The sequence below is a fragment of the Exophiala bonariae genome (genome assembly GCF_035927105.1).
Source record: "Exophiala bonariae strain CCFEE 5792 chromosome Unknown scaffold_22, whole genome shotgun sequence".
NCBI lineage: Eukaryota > Fungi > Ascomycota > Eurotiomycetes > Chaetothyriales > Herpotrichiellaceae > Exophiala > Exophiala bonariae.
The window spans coordinates 474,128-493,391 of NW_027042497.1; the positions used below are offsets into that span (position 1 = coordinate 474,128).

The 19,264-nt window shown below is 50.5% G+C and overlaps 5 protein-coding genes across 5 annotated transcripts; 2 read left to right on the forward strand and 3 right to left on the reverse strand.

The window, feature by feature from the left end:
• Positions 1–6,446: 6,446 nt before the first annotated feature.
• On the forward strand, positions 6,447–9,938 carry LTR84_005983 (uncharacterized protein; the record flags this gene model as incomplete). The annotated part of the gene is made up of 8 exons (XM_064849547.1): positions 6,447–6,497; positions 6,575–6,635; positions 6,686–6,826; positions 6,883–7,104; positions 7,154–7,202; positions 7,273–7,373; positions 7,431–8,060; positions 8,815–9,938. 8 exons carry the CDS (start codon positions 6,447–6,449, stop codon positions 9,936–9,938), a joined length of 2,379 nt encoding a protein of 792 aa, XP_064703771.1.
• Positions 9,939–10,371: 433 nt separating this feature from the next.
• Positions 10,372–10,713, reverse strand: LTR84_005984 (uncharacterized protein; the record flags this gene model as incomplete). The annotated part of the gene is made up of 1 exon (XM_064849548.1): positions 10,372–10,713. One exon carries the CDS (start codon positions 10,711–10,713, stop codon positions 10,372–10,374), a length of 342 nt encoding a protein of 113 aa, XP_064703772.1.
• A 471-nt stretch (positions 10,714–11,184) lies between these two features.
• Positions 11,185–12,684, reverse strand: LTR84_005985 (uncharacterized protein; the record flags this gene model as incomplete). The annotated part of the gene is made up of 1 exon (XM_064849549.1): positions 11,185–12,684. One exon carries the CDS (start codon positions 12,682–12,684, stop codon positions 11,185–11,187), a length of 1,500 nt encoding a protein of 499 aa, XP_064703773.1.
• A 575-nt stretch (positions 12,685–13,259) lies between these two features.
• LTR84_005986 (uncharacterized protein) lies at positions 13,260–16,194 on the forward strand (the record flags this gene model as incomplete). The annotated part of the gene is made up of 3 exons (XM_064849550.1): positions 13,260–14,342; positions 14,394–14,583; positions 14,633–16,194. The coding sequence occupies 3 exons, from the start codon at positions 13,260–13,262 to the stop codon at positions 16,192–16,194; spliced, it is 2,835 nt and encodes a 944-aa protein (XP_064703774.1).
• A 1,022-nt stretch (positions 16,195–17,216) lies between these two features.
• LTR84_005987 (uncharacterized protein) lies at positions 17,217–18,389 on the reverse strand (the record flags this gene model as incomplete). Its single annotated transcript, XM_064849551.1, has 1 exon — positions 17,217–18,389. The coding sequence occupies one exon, from the start codon at positions 18,387–18,389 to the stop codon at positions 17,217–17,219; it is 1,173 nt and encodes a 390-aa protein (XP_064703775.1).
• Positions 18,390–19,264: the final 875 nt, after the last annotated feature.

Below are 19,264 nucleotides of genomic sequence, written 5' to 3' on the forward strand. Positions count from 1 at the left end.
ATGCAGCCTCGCCCGGATCTGCCCTTCCGTGTGTAAAGTAATGCAAAGAAACACCACTGCATCGTCTAACACTACTCGTTTCTCCACCTTGCTTGTTCGCTTCTGGCAAACTCCGCCTCTCGGTGATTCCCGGAATTGGATTCTCCTTCGATCCGCGACGCGGGTCCCCCCTGCGGTCGGTCGGTGCTGCTCCAAATGGAGATGTAGTTGACTACCAGCGATGCCGATGATGTGTGATCGTGAGGAGCAAAACAATTAATGAGTGTGAGGCGAACAATGAAGTAAGTAATGTTGGTTCAGAGGTGCAAATCATGAAAGCCTACGCGACTGTATTTGTTGAAATCTTTTTACAGCTATGTAGACCAGGATACTCCTGATCTGTTCAAAAATCTGCGTAGATTTCCCCAAAAAGGCGTCATATCCATTTCCAGTGCCTTGTTTGACACAAATGTACAGTATCCATCCCATGGATTTGTTAAGAAATGATCGCTCAACAATTATGAGCAAGCCGAAGAGTATTTGCAGATAGCCTCCTCCAATGGTCTTTCAAGTATGCCTGAATGTCTGTATCCAAAGGCACAGCTGTGATACAGCCCTGCGTGGATATCCTGTAAGTCTAGCGCGTGCGGGGTCCGGCCTCGAATCCTCTCATTTTAACAAGGGTTCGGATTCACTGGTACCATTTCCTCTCTTCTTTCTCCTACGCTTCTTCTTTTTGGAACTTGAGTTGGCAGCCCCGTCTGGTTCCGCTGAGTTAGAACTTGGGCCATCTCCGGAATGTTTGCTGTTGATACTCTTTCCACTGTCGAAACTCGTGGTGCCCTTATTGGCACCACTGTTGTCCTCGTCTGGGTTGGACTCACTACTCGAAGTGGTTTCGAGTACGACTTTTCTATAGCCATTGGTGTCCACTATGTTCTCCGTGATGCTGCCACTCCTAGCCGGTCCTCTGTTCTGATAGGACGAACTCCTAGGTCGCAGACTACCGATGGTACTGGTCGAACCCTGACTGACAGGTCGAGTGGAATTCGGTGACTTGGGAGCGGGATCAGAAGATTTTGCAGGTTCAGGGGAGAGCAGGTCGGCCTGAATGGCCTTAGTTGCACTCTGTGGACGTCTCTCAGCCGGAGAGGATGACATGGTGCCATAGCCCTGCTGCAGGGCTTGCACACCATCACTGGCACCCTTCCCTCCAGATTTCAGCACACCTTCTCCGATGCCTCCATAATAGTCCGATGCCGATTCAGAAATCCTTCGCACAGGAGTTGCTATTCCAGTCGTACTAGTTGGGTGCATTGTTGCGTCTGTACCAGGTTTTATCTTGACCGTTGCATACCTGGTAGCTTTGGGGCGACTGGCCAGATTTGAAGGTCCCAAGTGTTTGAGATGTTCCATGATCTCGGCCGTCGGAGCTCGCTTCACTCTGGGTATGTCACTGGGATTGTTGCTGGCGCTGGAGTGGCGTCGAAGAGCCGACACACCCTTGTGCTTTCCGGGTAAAGTGTCTGCAGTCTGGACATGCTGGAGGTCATCAGGCGAGAGGAGATCATGTTCTTGTATGTCGATTAATTCTGAGGAGGTAATATGGCCTGCTTGTACCTCAGCTTCTAGGTGCCTGGAAATCCGTCTTGTTGGGGCAGGCATCGCTCGGCGAATGGCCTTGTGTACATCAATGAAGACATCAGACTCGTCGACAATTTCTTCACCAATCAATTCCTCGATGACATCCTCTAATGTCACCACTCCAATAGCACCATGGTCATCACCAGGAAAGTCCGAGACGAGGACCATGTGGGATTTGCCCTCCTGGAAGAAGTTCACGATATCAAGACAGCTAGTGTAAGGCCGAGTTTCGGGCAAGGTGGCAAGGGCAAAGTCGCGGACGGGTTTAGCATCCTCCGGGTCATATGTGATAAGCATTTTGACCAAAAGCATGCCGACAAAATTAGAATTGTTGTCTGGATGATGAATTGGAATGCGAGAATAGCCCTGAGACAGTATGTCATCCATGGTTGCTTCGTCAAGCACGTCGTCGAGGGATAAGGTAAAGACATCTTCCATTGGGGTCATGATGCTGCCGACGGACTTGTCCTTCAGATCGAGTACAGCGCTGATGATTGTCACTTCGTCAGCATTCAGTTGTTGTCCGGCCTCACCCAGACTGCGGTGCAGTGATACGAGAGTCTTGAGGCCCGCCTTCTTGTACACAGTTCCATGGTCTTCCCCTAGGAGATAGTCAAGCAGTTTCGCAGTTGGCCAAGCGACAGGAGCCATGATGTACATGAGTCCTTTGACAAAAGGTGCCATCCAGGAACCGATGGGGAGACCGTAGCGTACACAGACGGATTGAGGCGCGATTTCACCAAAGATGACTATTGTATGTTAGAAGGATAAGTGACACAAAGTCTGAGAGAGAGGCTTACCGATCAACACTGTGGAACCAAGAACCGCAGGCCATCCACCACCAAGCGAGCGATCCAGAACGATGGGAAGTGTTTCGTTGGTGATCACATTGCTCAAAAGTAGAGTTACCAAGACCCAGTGTTTTCCTTTCTTGAGGAGATTCAGAACTTTGGCAGCGTGCCTTTTCTCAGCACCTTCACCAGAGTCACGAATGACTTGCAGATAGATCTCATCTTGACCCATCAATGCAATCGTCAAGCCTGCAAAGGCACCGCCAAGAAGGACCAAAGCAGCTGCAACGCTCAGATACAGCCATAACTGCGCGTCCTCAGGGTCTGCATCCTCCTCCCTGGATGCATGGAACCAGGTCGAGGCATGGATGGGAGCAGCTCGTACAACAGGAATCTGCGAGAGCGCGAGGACGAAGATTTTGGAAAGACCGAGGACCAAGGGCGTGGACGAAAGGTAGGATCGAGATCTTGTTGAAGGCATGCTGTAAGGAGCACGAGGCGACTCAGTGCGACATGTTGACCTCGGTGAGATCATTCGATGGAGAGGTAGCTTGCTCTGAAGGAGTGTGAAAATCCAAAATGAGTATCAAATAGAAGGCCGCAAACGGTGGCCGGGGTCTGTAGACGATGTGTCTCTCAAGAAAAGAGAACGAGGTAATTATTGTGTACGATACACTTTGGTTGAAGGATGACTGATGAAATGATTGGCCATCGAATGATGTGGGAGGAGATGGAAGTCGAATGGCGGGAATCGTCGTAATGGAAAGCTTCGGGCATGGGTGCGGAGTATTCAGACCTGAGGCGCAGTCATTTTGGCGTGGCTGTGGAGCATTAAGCCCTGACACGCAGGCAGCTTGAGCCTCTCCACGTGGGCCTAGAGTCCACCCTCTGAGGGGCTCGCTCTCGGTCGTCAGTATTTCCACAGCTGATTACTTCCTACGCGCGGGCAGATAGTTGTATTGATAAGCGAGAAGGAGACAGGCTGATTCAAATTTACCGATCATCAACGGGCGCCTGTCTTATTTAGTGAGGAATATCCCCCAACTCACGCTTATGAAAAGCTCACAATCAGCCGGGTCTAGCAACTCAGCCTTGCATATGATATGATATTATCATCCCACGCTGCAGTAATGACAGGAGATTTGGCCACACTGTGGCAGACATAAAGGCGCACGAATTCTTTTGGCAGATATCAAATGTGCGAGGGTCGCATCGCCGTCATTGTTCCCAGTCTGCAGTTCTGATTGCTAGATCAAGTCTCTATCATTTCGCCCACTGCGAGCCGACAAGTCTACACCATCGCTTTGCAGAGCGAGTAGTCCAAGCATAGCCTTAGCAACAACGAGGACGATGCGGGTGGAGACAATATTACTCTTAGTCACCAGCAGTGGCCGCTCAAATGCCCGAATAGGAGAGAACGATCCGTCAATGGTCCAGTAGGACCACCATTGCTGGCCCGCGTCAGGAAAAACATAGAATGCACATCGCTCCCGATTGACCCCAGAATTCATCCAGCTTTACTCTTCAAAGTGTCTAGCACCAGTTCGCTATTGACTGAGGTCGCAAGGTCAGCACTCATTCCGGCGAGGTAGCCTGCTGCAACAGCACTCCTACCTAGCGCCTTTCTGATCTGATTGAGCATTCTGCCTCCTTGGTTACTGTTCACTATGACAATATCGATCTTCTTTCTTCTGGTCGCGTATACTATCTAGCGGCTGAAAGACTTAAGTGGCTCTTTTGTACTGGCCTTCAATAACAGCATGGCCTAGTTCTAGGTCGTTCAATGGGGGGATGCCAAAGCACTTGGGAAAAGACATGTGGATTGTCTTGTCCAATATCATCTGATCCTTGGCCTGCATCTGGCACAGAGGTGGCCACTGATGATTAAATCATGGGTCATACCTCATTCTGTATGTAGATTGAACAAATCCAAAATCCCAATGCTTACACTCTTTAAGTGTCAATTCCACGTTCTGAGTCCCTCCAAAAAGACTTCGGCCCTTGCCGATCAATTTGGGGATTACGGTGATTGTTATCTCGCTTAGCAAGCCTGCAATGATGAAGCTTCGCACCACTTCTCCGCCATCTACGTAGACCTTCGTTTTCTTTGTGGAGGATAGGTACTCTCTGACCGTGTTAGCAGCAATGGGGGAAAACGACAGTTCGACCATACTTATTCAAAGTAGTCAAGATATCTCCAACCTCCCTGGTCCTAAGCAATCTCACCGAGGAAGGACTTCCGATAGGCAGGTCTTCCATCTCTCCAGACACCACAAAGAGGGGTATATCTCCGTACATCCAATTCTCCATGGACAGGACGTGAAGAAATGTCTTTCGGCCCATGACGATAGCATCGATTGATGCAAGGTAGGCCGATATACCGCAGTCCTCACCGGGTGTCATGGTGGCATTTGCAGCATCGAGAAAATCAACACTTCCATCTGTCCGAGCAATATAGCCATCCACGCTTGTTGCAAGAAACGCGGTGAAAACAATATTACAGGTCCCCATCGTGGTTGCACAGCTCTAGCCAGGACTCAAACTGATTAACAGTTAACTTCACCCGGCATTCTCAGTGGAGTGACTTTATTCATTAGGCAGCTTGACTCACAGGGCCTTGGCGCCTCAGGCAGCCATTGCTCGTCTCTTGGTTCTCTCTAAGCGAGCCACTTCAGAGCCTCCTATGCGTTGTGTCGTCTCATTATGTCCTGGAACACGGACACGCCTGGATCACATGGCTCAGTGGTCGTCTATAATTATGATGCAGTCGAACTCGTGCAAAATTAAATTTAAGGCTGCGAGGGATTCGAGCTGTTGCACGGTTCGTCTTCAATTCTCTCCAGATCCAGCGAAATTGGATTCGAGCAGGGGAGTTGGCTTTGAAAGTGATGTCGATAACGACAGAGCGGAATTCCGCCTCGCAGCCTAATCTGAAGGATCCTTTCAGGTTTGATCCAGTTGAAGCATTGGGTGTATCTGCTACTTGTTGATTCCCCGTTGACCTTGATTGGCAATTGTCAATTCTTGGTCGCGAGCTCGATCCAGCCTCAGGCAATCGAAGGCTTCTTTCATAGTCAAGCTCGGTGTGATATGGGAGTGCAAAGGAGCGGGCCTACTTCGCGCACATGATCGTCCCGACCGCCCCCATCTCGGGCTGGACTCTAAGCTAGAGGGAGATCATTTGGCATAGAGCTCACTGCGGATAGGTCAGCCTCGCCCAGCAGCTTGTCAAACTCACTGACATTCCAACCCGCCTTTAGCATTCGGCTCGTATATCAACAGAGATTGGCCACTCACTAACTCCATCTTGATGACTCGTAAAATATGCAAGCAAGGAACTCGCGTTGGTGGCAGTCCAACTCCAGGGATGCCGAGCCTCCCTTGAAACTTGTTAAATCTTCTGGAATCATCCTTATTCAGGTCATGTCCTGGGGCGGAAGCAAAAGTGGGTCCAGGTCCCGGACCTCTATTCGATAACTCAGCCCTAACTGTCCCCTGATCCCTCGATACATCACTGAGGTTCCAGTCTCATCGATCATCTACTGTCTGCGTAGATAGCCCACACCACAACCATACCGGCTCAATGTCCTGTCCCCAGAAGCGTTTTCTCAGGTTGGGGCTGAATCCTTCCAGGAGTCATTATCTCTGAAACAGCATCAACAATCCTGTGTGGCAAGTTTCATAGCAAATGAATAAGAGCCCGTATATTGACATTTATGGATAAAAGGTAGCCAGTATACTGCTAATGTTGGATTTCTCTCCCGGACTATACACACTTTCTTTTACTCTATTCTTACGTTCATTAAAAGTATGTTGATATATTCGCTTTTCTTCTCAGCTCTGGCCATTTTTCCAGCTATTACGCCAGCAGTTGCTCTCCCAACGTCCGTCTTTCTTGAAGATGGCTCGGTCGAACTTCAGTTCAATCATTCAACAAGCGAGGGTTCTGTGCTCCCGAGATCTGTGACTCTTGTAGAATTCAAAGCCTGCACGCCTGAGATGAAAGATACGTTAACCTCGGCTTGGGCCAACATGATTGATATGGCAAGCAAGATTAAGGGCCATGTCGATTTCAATGAACCAGTAGGTATTTTGTGCCAGTCCCTGCATTCGTTACCTTGCGTCAAGTGCATAAGCCTTTTAACCTAACTATTGAATAGGTTGCCATTGACTTCTTCGGCGATCCAAGCAAAAACGGTCCCTACCAGGACAGAATCAGAGGTAAGAGAGTAAGTCCCAGGAACGCGATGGATATGCTCATACCTCAGCAGGGAACATCGAAGGAGTCTCGGATTCTGGGTGGCAAAATGAAGACAGCCCCCAAGTTCGCATTGCTTGTGCTGGGCGGCCCGACCCCGATGCTAAAGGGGATCAGTGTCTACCTGGTGTCGCCCAAGAAGATATCCACAAATGTAATTCCTTCCAAGTCTGCCGACGTATCTGCAAAACTTGACTCATGATTCGCTAGGTGACAGCAGGTGCTGGCGGTTCGTCAACCAGGGAGGACGCATCTCGTACATTCCTAGCGGAGTCGATGCCTTCACTCAAAAACCCAAAAGAGGCGAGGTTTCTGCCAGAATGTCGTTCTGTCCAGACTGGTTCTCAGTCCGCAAACCATGTTTAGACAGATTCAACCAGTGGAAGGACCTTAAACTCTCCCGGCGTGATCTGACCAACTACGCATGCCGAGGTAAGTACGGTCATTCTTTGGAGTTCTTCGAGTAATTAATACCTTATAGAGCAGTCAATGGTTCACGAGCTGTTCCATGTTGACGCACACTGGCAGAAGTACGCACCAGGCAACGGGCACATCTCGGACAAAGCTTTCCACATACTCCAAAAACTCACAGATGGTAAGAGTAAGAAAGGTCCTGAAGAAGGCATATGGCCCGTATTACACCAAGGTCTTTGCACGTCTCGACAAAACATTCGAAGACGGAAAGCAGGTTGCGAAAAATGGTAAGCTGTCCCCACAAAACTATTGGTCCTTGTTCAAGTGTCTAATATAATGATAAGCTGACAACCTTGCGTATTACTTTCTCGCCCAATGGCTGGAGCTAACGGGAGGTTATCGGATCGACCTGCCTGATATTGGCGCTGATAAGCCATGGGAGAGAGATCACGACGAGTTACGCAAGCGACAAGATCAATTTGACGTCGAACCTCAGCCCGATGACGGAGCCACAGATAACATCTGGGATCCTTTGAAGATTGAGAATGGCGAGGTCACCGTGGGCGATCTCAACGACCTCGCATATGTCTTCCGGGTTGGCTCCAAAGAGGAAGCGATGCAGTTTGCCGATGCTGAAAGCTTACCATGCACCGACCTCATCGACACTGGTGAAACAGAAGAGAACCTGATCTGCAACGACGAGGACAACGCCCCTGTTGAGCTGGATGGCTCCACTAACGTCCTGCCCAACGCTCAACCCGGGCAAGGCGGGCTTCCTGGCGGGGATCCAAGTAGTCCAACTAGTTTCCCAACTTCACCTGGCTCGGACAATTTACCTCAGCCGACAGCGCCGCCGCCATCACCACCGCCGCCTCAAGAACCCGACACGAACTCACCTGCATTCGCAGCTTGTGGGAACAAGCTCGGCGCGAGCTCCTGCCCCGGTTCAGACAAACAGTGCCTCATTGACCAGTGTAAGAACGATTCAGATTGTCAAGCATCGCGTTTTGATTGTGATCAGTTCGGAAAGTGAAGATCGCCCCTGGAAACCAATTAGCTAGGTATGAGTTTGATATGTTATTTGGTTCTCGGATTAGTCTAGCAATTTCAAAGGGCCTAGGAGCCTTACCATCCAACCTTGGTTTCCGCCACCATGGTTTCTCCGTTCACACGGTGAAATGCAGAGGCATCTGTTACTTTCGAGTTCATCAACCGTACCTTACACCGGTAGCATGAGAGGTATGAGAATCAAGACGTTGACGAGTGTCGTACGGTGAACCACGGAGTGTCCACGTGGTTGTAGGGGGAAAAGAAGGTCGGCAAGGCTTGTATTCCTGGCTGATGAGTGGCATGGCCGCTTTATAGAAGTAGCTGGTAGTCGTAACTGCTAGAAGCACTAGCAGCTAGCGCGCCAAGCAGGAGAGTTTGACTATGACAGCACTTCAGCACTCACGTGATATGACACAATGTTCGGCTATGGTTCATCCTTACTCCAGATATTTCTGCAGTGACCTCCGCATTGCGCTTATCCTCGGATGAGAGAGAGGCACGACACAGCAAACACCTCGTTCAAAACATTTCCTTTCTCTATTCTTCTTTCTCATGCCTCTGTTTGCTGTTTCCATAATCATTTCTGTGTTGAATAGAGGTTGATGCTTGTATAGCTACAGGTCAACATTATGCTCTCCCGCAGAATCACCAGAGTCTCACGACTGCTGAAACCCCTAGATCAGATCCAGGCACGGCACGCCAGTCAAGCAACGGGAGGCTATCTGAACAAACCCATAGACTTCAAAAAAACTTCAGTCTTACACCAGTCACAAGCCAGTGTCAGAACAGCTTATGGTCTCCCTCAAGATGCCCCCGTCGACATGCTTAATCTTCACGGTGCCATCAACTCTTCTCTCCACCACGCACTGAAGTCCGACGAAAGCGTCATCCTCTTCGGAGAAGATGTAGCTTTTGGTGGTGTCTTCAGGTGTTCAAAAGGCCTCGCCGATGAGTTTGGGGCAAGCCGTGTTTTCAATACCCCATTGACCGAGCAAGGTATTGCCGGGTTCGCCATTGGCTGTGCTGCCGAAGGCATGAAACCTGTTGCCGAAATCCAATTTGCCGACTATGTGTATCCTGCGTTTGACCAGCTTGTCAATGAGGCTGCCAAATTCAGATATCGCGAAGGTGGCACCGGTGGCCACTGTGGAAATCTTGTTGTTCGGATGCCTTGCGGAAGTGTTGGCCATGGTGCCCTATACCATTCCCAAAGTCCGGAGTCACTCTTTACCCACATTCCAGGTCTCCGAGTCATTATGCCCAGGTCCCCATCTCAAGCAAAAGGTCTTCTCACAGCCGCTATACTCGAATCCAAGGATCCAGTAATCTTCATGGAGCCCAAGATTCTCTACCGAACCGCGGAAGAATTCACCCCACGAGATTCCTACACAATTCCCCTGGATAAAGCTGAAGTGGTCAAAAAAGGCAAAGACTTGACAGTAATTTCTTATGGACAGCCAATGTACCTATGTGCTGCAGCCATTGATGCCCTCGAGAAAGAAGTCAAAGGTCTCAGCATTGAATTGGTCGACCTGAGAGCAATCTATCCCTGGGATCGAGCTACTATCATGGAGAGTGTCAACAGAACAGGTCGTGCTGTGGTGGTGCATGAAAGTATGTTGAACGCTGGTGTGGGGGCTGAGATTGCTGCAAGTATTCAAGAATCGGCCTTTCTCAGGCTAGAGGCACCTGTTGCCAGGGTCACCGGTTGGAGTACTCATGTTGGGTTGATCTATGAGAAGTTCAACATTCCGGATGTTACAAGAATATACGATGCGATAAAACGAACACTGGAGTACTAAAGCGAAAGTTGCTTGGACGCATGTATGGTGCTTTGTCTGAATCTCACTAATGTTCACCAGCCACAACTCCTCTTATCTGTCTTGCAGAACCGCTCCAGACCTGCTGGATGCATTGGTTAAGTCTGAGACTTCATCACTCGCTCCATGTTGTTCATTTCCGATCAAGACTAATTCAGGGGTGGGGGAGGGGCAATCGCTATTTCAATGGCGAGGAAGAGGTGTCTCTGTGGACACAAGTCGGAACTTGGACGAACTGTCAGAAATATCAACATCCACCCTGCCCGCATATCTCAAATGCAGGAACATACAATTCATGCTGGGAACAAGGACAATGACCCTCGGACCATGCCGGGGAAGATATCATTTCAAGTCTTGTTATCAATGTTGCCGCTGCCAGGAAGACATAACACGACCAGGGATATCCTATCCATCATCACACCCCATCCTCTTTCTTGAATTGTCCATTCTTGGATCGCTTTGTGGGTGCTGTGCGACGGAATTGAGGGTGTGAGTCTCCATGGGAGGTTTGGAATCGCTTCTCGCATGACTTGACATGACCTCGTCGCGAGCGTCCACGCATTTCAGATAAATCGAGAGTACAGTAGTAGCATTGCTTGGTGTTTCGAGAGATGAGTTCGGCAATGGTCTCTGCGAGATCGGCATTGTTTTCGAGGTCTGGAGGTTGATATCCGAATTGTGCAATGATCTCAGGACTGAATTGAACTCGTCTATGACCCGATTCGGCTTGGTTGTTGTTGGCTGTGGAGTCTGACATCTTGTGGGTAAGAGAAATCGGTCTAAGGAGGATATTCAGACTGGAGCAAGTAAATAGAGGTACTGCCAGCAATGGTGATGATCAAGAGTCAAAGATACTAAAGATCGGAAGATTATTATATCCTATGATGATGAGGCAGTTGCGACTTTGAACTGGGCGGACGATCCGTGACAAAAAGCCATACTCCATTTATAGAGATCACCAAGAACAAAGACAGCGCCAGCATGACCATCGAACAAAACAAATATGATCTCATGTCTTGATAGATTTCTTTGTACACTGAATTATGGTGTGTCGTGTGTCGTGGCCAAAGAAAAGACAGCACTGCTGCTTCCGGTTGTGTCCACTAGGCACACATGCGGGCAAACGAACGAACGAACTTTTAGGTCTTATGTGCAGATGGGAAAACGATCAGAAACCCCCTTGCATAGGACAACCAGATTGACTTCCGTGCTCGTGCATTCCTGCGACTCAATACTCTTCCTTGAAGACAGCCACCGTGGGGATCTCCTTCCCACCCACGTCCTGCGAGTCTTTATAGTATGCTCGAAAGAGTCCACCACAATTGAAGTCAAATACCGCCTGGCCTCGCTTGATTCCACTGTAGGCTTGTGAAGATCCGTCTCCTCCATTGTCAGTAACCTCAATCCCGATGATACCTCCCTGACCTTCACCTGTGCGTCCCCAACGATCACCAGCCGACCTTTGGAGCTCGCCGTCTGGCCCGGCAATGAGATGGACCGCATCCGAGAGCGAGACATTTTGCGGCGAGAATCTGCTGATTGAGGCTGCTGTGCGCACCGCATTCGTGCGGAGGAATGAGTCGCCATTTCCTGTTCCAGACAATGCTACTGCACGGCGCTGTCGCTGCTTTGATTCTTGCGGGAAAGTCATGGATGTTGTCGTATATGATTGGGTGGAGGAAGAACCCTCGACGATTGAGGCGTAGGACGGAGGAGCGCTGTCCAGATTGTGATAATCATACGCCCTTTGAGATTGCAGTGGTGCGAGGCAGGGCTCTAGCACTGCTCTAGTGTGCTCCCAGAACGCATCACAGACTTGTTCGACAAGAGGCTTCTCTGCGATTGTGGCTGCAGGGGTCCCCGCTGCCACATTGGACGAGACATCTTCCTCCCACGCCTCAGCCCAGAACCCAGAACCTACCGTTGGAGTATCGCCTATACGACCAGGCTTCTTATTTGTCAAACCACCGGTCGAGGTCGCTGTCGCCAGGTTGCCCCATGAGTCTAAAGCCACGGCTCCAACTGTACCCTGACTCGGGATGATCAAAACATCCAGGTCTATGTCAGCTCCCGGACGAGAAATCTGCCCGAGGGGATCGGCTGATACCAAAAGGTCTTCGAACGTATATGCATCAAGGCCCTGTACATCCTGATGCAATCCTCGTCGATGCTCTTCCCATCTCTTCTTCGTCCAGAACCAAGATTCGGGTTTCTTCTCTAGACCACGCTCCTTCCAACCCCATTCCTCAAGTTCTCGTCCACTAAGGTGCGTGTGCATAGTGTTAGTACCACCAAGACCTTCATTCCTATCAGACGCTACTAAGACCTCCTTGGCCAAAAGGATAGGATGCCTCGTATTCTTCACGAGGCTGACAGCTGCAGCTCGCTTGACGGCCCCAACACGCGGCCCATCGGGATTCAAGGAAGTGACCATGATGCTCGCTTCCAATTCAATGGTCCCTTTGTCGGTGAAGACAGCACCCCGGCCGCAATTGAAAAGTGGGTCATTCTCGAAAAGGGTGACGGCATAAGTCGCTGCATCGAGCGCGGATGCCCCGGAGTCAAGAAGCTTCCGTGTTTGTGTCAAATAGGCCAGTAGTGATGCGTGATAGCGAGCATATAGCTCAGGTGGCAGGCTGGCTCGGGATATCGCTCCAGCGCCTCCATGTAGAATGACTGTAGGTCGGTATGGCCCAAGATGGACGGGATTCTTCTCCGACAGAGTCATGGTTGTTGAAAGTTGCTTTTTTATTTTACAGTGGTACGATAACGGCGGTGAGCAAACAATGGCTTGTAAGTCCTAGGTGAGCCTGAACCTTTATTAAGCTGGAGTGAGCGCCTAAGGGGCAGAAGAAAATGTGTCACTTCAGCCCGGCATCACGCCATCGCCCGGGTAGTCTGGCGGTGTTAGGGAGAGCAATGATTGCTTTGTCGGACAAGCAACAGCACCCACGCGTGGACAGAGAGCTCCTCGTCCTTTTTCGGTTATATCAAACTGGTACCCAGGTAAAGCAAACGATGGAATAAATATCGATTGAGGTCACAAAGTAGTACCTCCCATTAATAATTCAACCTCGGAACCCCATGTTGATGAGATCATCCCCATCACACTGAAACCATGTGCCAGATTGGCGAATCAGAGTCACCATTACGCGAAAGTCCGTGGTTGCGGAATAGCACGCTTCTTCAACCTGATGTGAGTAACGAACCCGCAAAAATCCATCCCACCCGTGACTATTCTATCCCAATCAATATTGATCCCCCATCCTCGTGGCCCTCAAATATTCTCTTCCCTTTCTAGGCATGGCCACGACTGACAAGTCCCCTAAGCAGAGTCAGTCCAGAGCCTTACCCTCGCGCGGTGGTCAACAAGACGAAAGTGATGGGTCTTCCTCCGAGACCGACTCTTCACTGGTGAGTGCGGGTGCAGCCTCAGCCTCAGCCTCGGCGTCTTCTCCGCAGAACGTGAAAAGTCCTGCTCATCGCATCGAGGCTCCGGGCAGCGTTCAGGCTGTTGCCGTCGACGACGATGTACTTTTTGCCGGTGTCCAGGGTGGCAGTATCGTCGCGTGGTCGCTCGAGACTTATGAGCGCCTGGCTACTGTACCGGCCCACAAAGAAAGTGTCCTAGGACTGGCTTTGTCGGACGACAGATCGCTCCTCTTCTCAACCGGTGCTGATTCTGTTGTCAATGTCTGGTCAACTCAGACACTGCAAAGATTGTACTCGTTGTACTCTCATTTCGAGATTGGCGATGTCTTCTGCATTGTTCACTCGACCAAGAAGCAGACCCTCCTTTGGGGTGCTCAAAATTCCAGTCTTCAATGGCATCGACTTAGTACGGATGCAACCATCAAGTCTCCAACTGCTGCATTCTCGCCTGGCTCGAGGAAACATCGATTCTTTGACTCGTTAGGCCCAGGAGGAAGTGTCAACGTCATCTCTGACGAGGATGGCACGGCGGGTTTACTCAGCGACCTGGGCGGACGTGCCTTGACCATACCAAGTCGCAACTATCTCCCATACGCTCACAAGAGCTATGTCTACTGTATGCTTCTCATCAAGGGACTCTTCACGCATGATCGGGAAGAGGAAGTTCTTGTCACTGGCGCTGGAGATGGCACGATCAAATTATGGTCCCTGGATTCCTTAGGTACCGAAGGTCTGGTACTGATCAATAAATTCAAGAACACTGGTTCAAACGTACTGAGCCTGTCCTACAGAGGGTCATTTCTGTATGCTGGCTTATCTGATGGCGTTGCTAACGTCTATAATCTCGCCTCGAATCAATTAGTTCAAAGACTACAGATCGGTCATGGGGATATCAGCCAGATTCTGGTCAGCACAGATAGTATTCTATGTGGCACCAGTCAGGGTCTCGTCAAGGTAAATGGACGCCCCGGGTGTTCTTCGCTGTATTGACTGACTTCATTCCAGAGATACAACGACCACTTCGCCCAGACTGAATGCTGGAAGGCAGCAGATGGAAAAATCCTGGCAATGGGTCTCACTACTACTGAGGCGGGACATGAGAACCTGATTACAGGAGGGAATGATCGTATCGTCTCCTTCTGGGATGCTGATGGTGGACCTCACGCGGCGGCTGCTTCAGCAACTCGTAGCAATGGTATGATGAACTTCTGAGATGTTGAAACACTGACTAATGAGAGGCTTAGATGAACTTGTGAACACGCTCAGAGAGTTCGTCGCTTATCGTACTGTCGCTGCCAATCCGACCTGGGTGCGAGACTGCCACGATGCCGTGACATTCCTACGCAAGCGGTGCAATGCATTCGGAGCCACAACCACCCTCCTGTCACCCACTGGACAAGAAGGTGTTAACCCCGTGCTGCTGGCCAAATTCTCGGCCTCGAAGCCATCGAGAAACACTCGGACCGTACTATTCTACGGCCACTACGACATCGTCGACGCCGAGTATGATTCCGCCAATCTCAGTTCGACGTGGAACCACGACCCCTTCACTCTTCAAGCACTAAGTGGTTTCCTGTACGGACGAGGAGTGACAGACAACAAAGGCCCCATTCTCGCCGCCATCTACGCCGTTGCGGATCTCGTCCAGCAAAACTCCCTCTCATGCAACGTGACATTCCTCCTTGAAGGCGAAGAAGAAGCCGGCTCGCGAGGACTGCGACAGACCGTACAATCAGCCCACGAAGCCATCGGACCCGTTGACTTCATCCTTCTCTCCAATAGCTACTGGCTAGATGACCACATCCCGTGCCTGACATTCGGGATGCGCGGTGTGATCCACGCGTCCGTCACCATCAACTCCAACAAACCCGACCTACACAGCGGCGTTGATGGTAAATCCGTACAGCACGAACCGCTGAAAGACCTGACCGTCCTACTTGCCACACTGATCGGCCCGTCCGGCACAAAGATCACCATCCCAAACTTCTACGACACGGTCGACGACCTCTCGGACGACGAGGCCAAGGCTTACGCCGCAATCACGTCCTCTCTCCTCCCAGGCCACCCAGAGATCAAGAACGAGAAAGCCTTCGCCCTCTCCCTGATGCAGCGTTGGCGCTACCCCAACCTGACAGTCCACCGGATCGAAGTGCCCGAGGCCAAAGCAGCCGTGACAATCAGCGGGTCCGCAAAAGCAACGATATCCATCCGCATCGTGCCATCCCAGACGGCCGAAGAGATCGCCAATGGTCTGAAAACCTACCTCGAAGCGCAATTCGCCCGGCTCCAGAGCGCCAACACCATCGATGTAGACATCCGCTCCAAAGCAGACCCCTGGCTCGGCAACACTCAAAGCGAGATCTACACGGCGCTGAGATCCGCCATCGTCGACGTGTGGAATCCCGCCGGGGGTGGCACATCTTCACAGCGGTCCTTCCCCATCCCAATCACATCCACCACCAACACATCTTCCATCTCCTTATCCTCCACCAAACAACAAAAACAACAACCACAACCACAACCCACACCACCACACGCCCCCACGCGGCCCTCACAACGACGGGCCTCGACGCTCGAATCGGCAGGCAGTTTCACGGCGTCGAATCTGCCGCGCCAACCGCTGCTGATCCGTGAGGGCGGCTCGATCCCGGCCATCAGCTTCCTCGAGCACGAGTTCGACGCCCCTGCCGCCATGTTCCCCATGGGCCAGGCGAGCGATAATGCGCACCTGGACAACGAGCGCATCCGCGTCGAGAATCTCTACAAGGGGCGAGAGGTGCTCAAGAGGGTTTTTGCAGAGTTGTGAGTACTCGTGAGTCGTGAGTTGTGAGGCTTCAAGGGGAATTGGTGCGTGGTAAGCAGGGTCGAAGGGTCGAAGGGGCTGTGGAGATTGAGACTGAGATGGAGTTGGAGATGGAGATGCAGGCTGTGTTCGGTGTTCGTCCCGCTTGTGCGAGATGTGCAGTTAAATGTATGAATAGATTAGAAATTTCCTGGACGGGTGCTGCTTGCATGGTTTGGGATGAGAACGCCCCTTACCTAGAGAGGGGGAGGAAGAATACAAAGAATAAAAGTTGGCATTGGCAAAGGTGGAAAACAGAGTCCTTTTATTCCTCCAGCAGCTCTGCTCTCTAGAACAAAAACATTCAGCGGCGAACATAAAACTAAAAACGGATCAAAAATATCTCACATGGCCGGCTATGTAAGTGATCTATCTAAGTTTCATGCACGGTCAGGTCAGCCTTGTTCAATTTCCGAAGGGTAGCTTCTGTGCAATTGGACACTTCACAGGGACAGGATCGTAGACAGGTTGAATACGACTGACATGACTGCACTTTGGTTTTAATGATGGGGCAATCGATAGAATTCAATTTAGGATACTTGAATATCATTCAGCCTAATAATCAACCCCGGGACGCCGGAGATCCAATGTCTCGTGATCTAAGATAGTCTCAAGATGCAAGCATGCTTGTTTTCGTCATGCCAAAAAAAAAATCCATCCCATATGTCACATCGCCACTTTCAGGACTCAGTCCCTAATTCCTTTTGAGTCCAATTTAGGATTTCGTTATACCCTCTGTGTCCAGACACCATCGCTATGCAGCAAAGAGCAAAATCAGGAACTTCATTTCTCTGGCCTTTCCGAATTCGGAGTTCCTCGGTCGTAAGATATACTCCCATCTTCTTGATGGAATGGTTTCGTAGTTGAAACTATGTGTTGTCCAAAAAGTAAATCCAAGTGCCATGCATGATAGAGTGACCACTTTTTGCATCTCCGTACCATGCACCCAAAAACAAGTCATATCACATTAAATAGCTTCGTCGGTTTTAAGTCAAAAGATCACCACCGCTGAGGTTGATGCCACCAAAAGTCCATTTTCCGGCGGCCCAGATCCAAGCACCGAGTTTAGGTTGAGCACCCTCCTTGACATCGTTGTTGAGATCTATGACGCCCTGGAAGGAGTCGGCATCAGAATCGGAGGAGCTGCCTTTTTTATCTCTAGGAGGTAAAGCGATTCTTCCGACGGGAGTAATGCCGTTCATGGCATCGACAGCGTTGATGGCCGGGCCTTCGTCAAAGAAATCGACCAAAGCGAATGTGGATACTCGTCCATATTCGGTCTTGCATGCGTTCAATGCGAAGCCCAAGTTACCAAGAGATTGGCCAGGGGAGTTGGTGATGGTTATGTTGTCGATCGCGGGCGTTTGAATATTGAACAGACCTTCCACGTACAGGAAATGGTTGGTGAATGCCATGCGATTGGAGGAAATAGCAGCTCCCGAATTGCCCTTGACAACGCTCGGACGTTCAGGGGTACAGGTGAAATCGCTGAGGGCAACATTTTCGAATGGGTTCTCGAAGATGAAGGTGAACTCGTCCATGATATAAGACTGGCTTTGAGAGATGGTGTTGGGATCGAGAGAACCCACAAAGACCATCAATCGTGTACCCGCAGTGATCAATTCTTGCAATGTAGGCCACGTGACGGGAGGAACCGTAGTTGAAGCAGGCGTGTAAGCGAGGCTGTTGATTCCCGATTTCACAAACTGTTGATCAAGATCGGTGACGGTGGCATCGTCTGAGTTGACCAGGAGGATAGTGACAACGTCATTAGGATTCTTATCCATCCATGCTTTGACTTCTTCTAGCCAGTCGGAAAGAGTCCCTGCGTCGAGAAGATCGCACGACGAGTGACATAGATGCCAGTCTCCGTTAGACTGATGGACTTGGGCTGAAAGAAGGCGAACACCAGCGTTGAGTTGGACAGTCGAGTTGTAGAATTGATTGCCCGAGGTAGAGAAGCCTGTTGAGGCATCTCGACGAAAGGGTGAGTCGTGGGCTCCCAGATGGACGACTTCATTATATGCTCTAGAGCACAGGTCTGGGGAGTTATTGCAAGCACCACTGGGAGTTTGTCGTTTGGTGATATCGATCGAGGCCGCAGAGGTGAGTCCGAGTAGTGAGGTAAGTGAGATTAGGGCAACGAGTGGACGCAGCATGATGGCAAATGTGGAGGGGGGTAAAATCTGGGGTCGAAGATGTATGTACTTATGCGGAATATCAAACGAATGTGATACAAAGCACAGAATTGGTGATAGTGAGTGAAGGCAAAGAGGAAAAGACAGTCAGGTGAGAATGGCAGGATAGAATAGAACAGAAAGAGGTCAACATGTCAATCGAGAAACAGATGGCTGAAGTCAGATTGAACGAGGGCTGGTCGTGAAACCAGGGCCGCGTGGAGGAGGAGCCCTTGGAGTGACGATGAGCAGTCCCCAAGGCTTAGGCCTGAAGCCTGCGCCCGAAAAGTTTGCGAGGCGCAGTCAACCGAGAATCCAGTTGGGGAGTTGGGACAGGAACCACCCCAGAAGAAAGACCCAGATAGGCTTGGACAGCCTATGAAACAGCTTTTGGCCATGCTTGTTTAGGCCTGAAACTGCCCGGAAACAACCTGGGAGGTGATGGTCACGGGTGCTTGGCAGTGGCTGTTCAGGGGTCTAAGCTTCCCCAACAGCCAATCGATTAGGTTCGTCCCCTATTTTTGGCACCTGCCAACAGATGCAGTAAAATCTTGGTCGGACACGGACAGGGACACGTACCGCACGGCACGGGCACCAAAGAGTCAAGGCTCAAGGACGGTTAGATATTGCACATGCAGGGGAAATACCTCCGATTTTCTGGGGTAAATCATCCATGATATCTGGATTCCGGGCTGCAGGAAACTCATAATTTATAGCATTATTGACTGAAATACCGAGTACCGCCGGCTTTGAGAAGATGTCCTATCGCTGCATGCTTTTCCGTATTCACGAATAATCCAACAGACTCTTCGCGGAGCGTCCCTCCTGCTTTCTACGCCCTCTCAGCCATGCGGTTG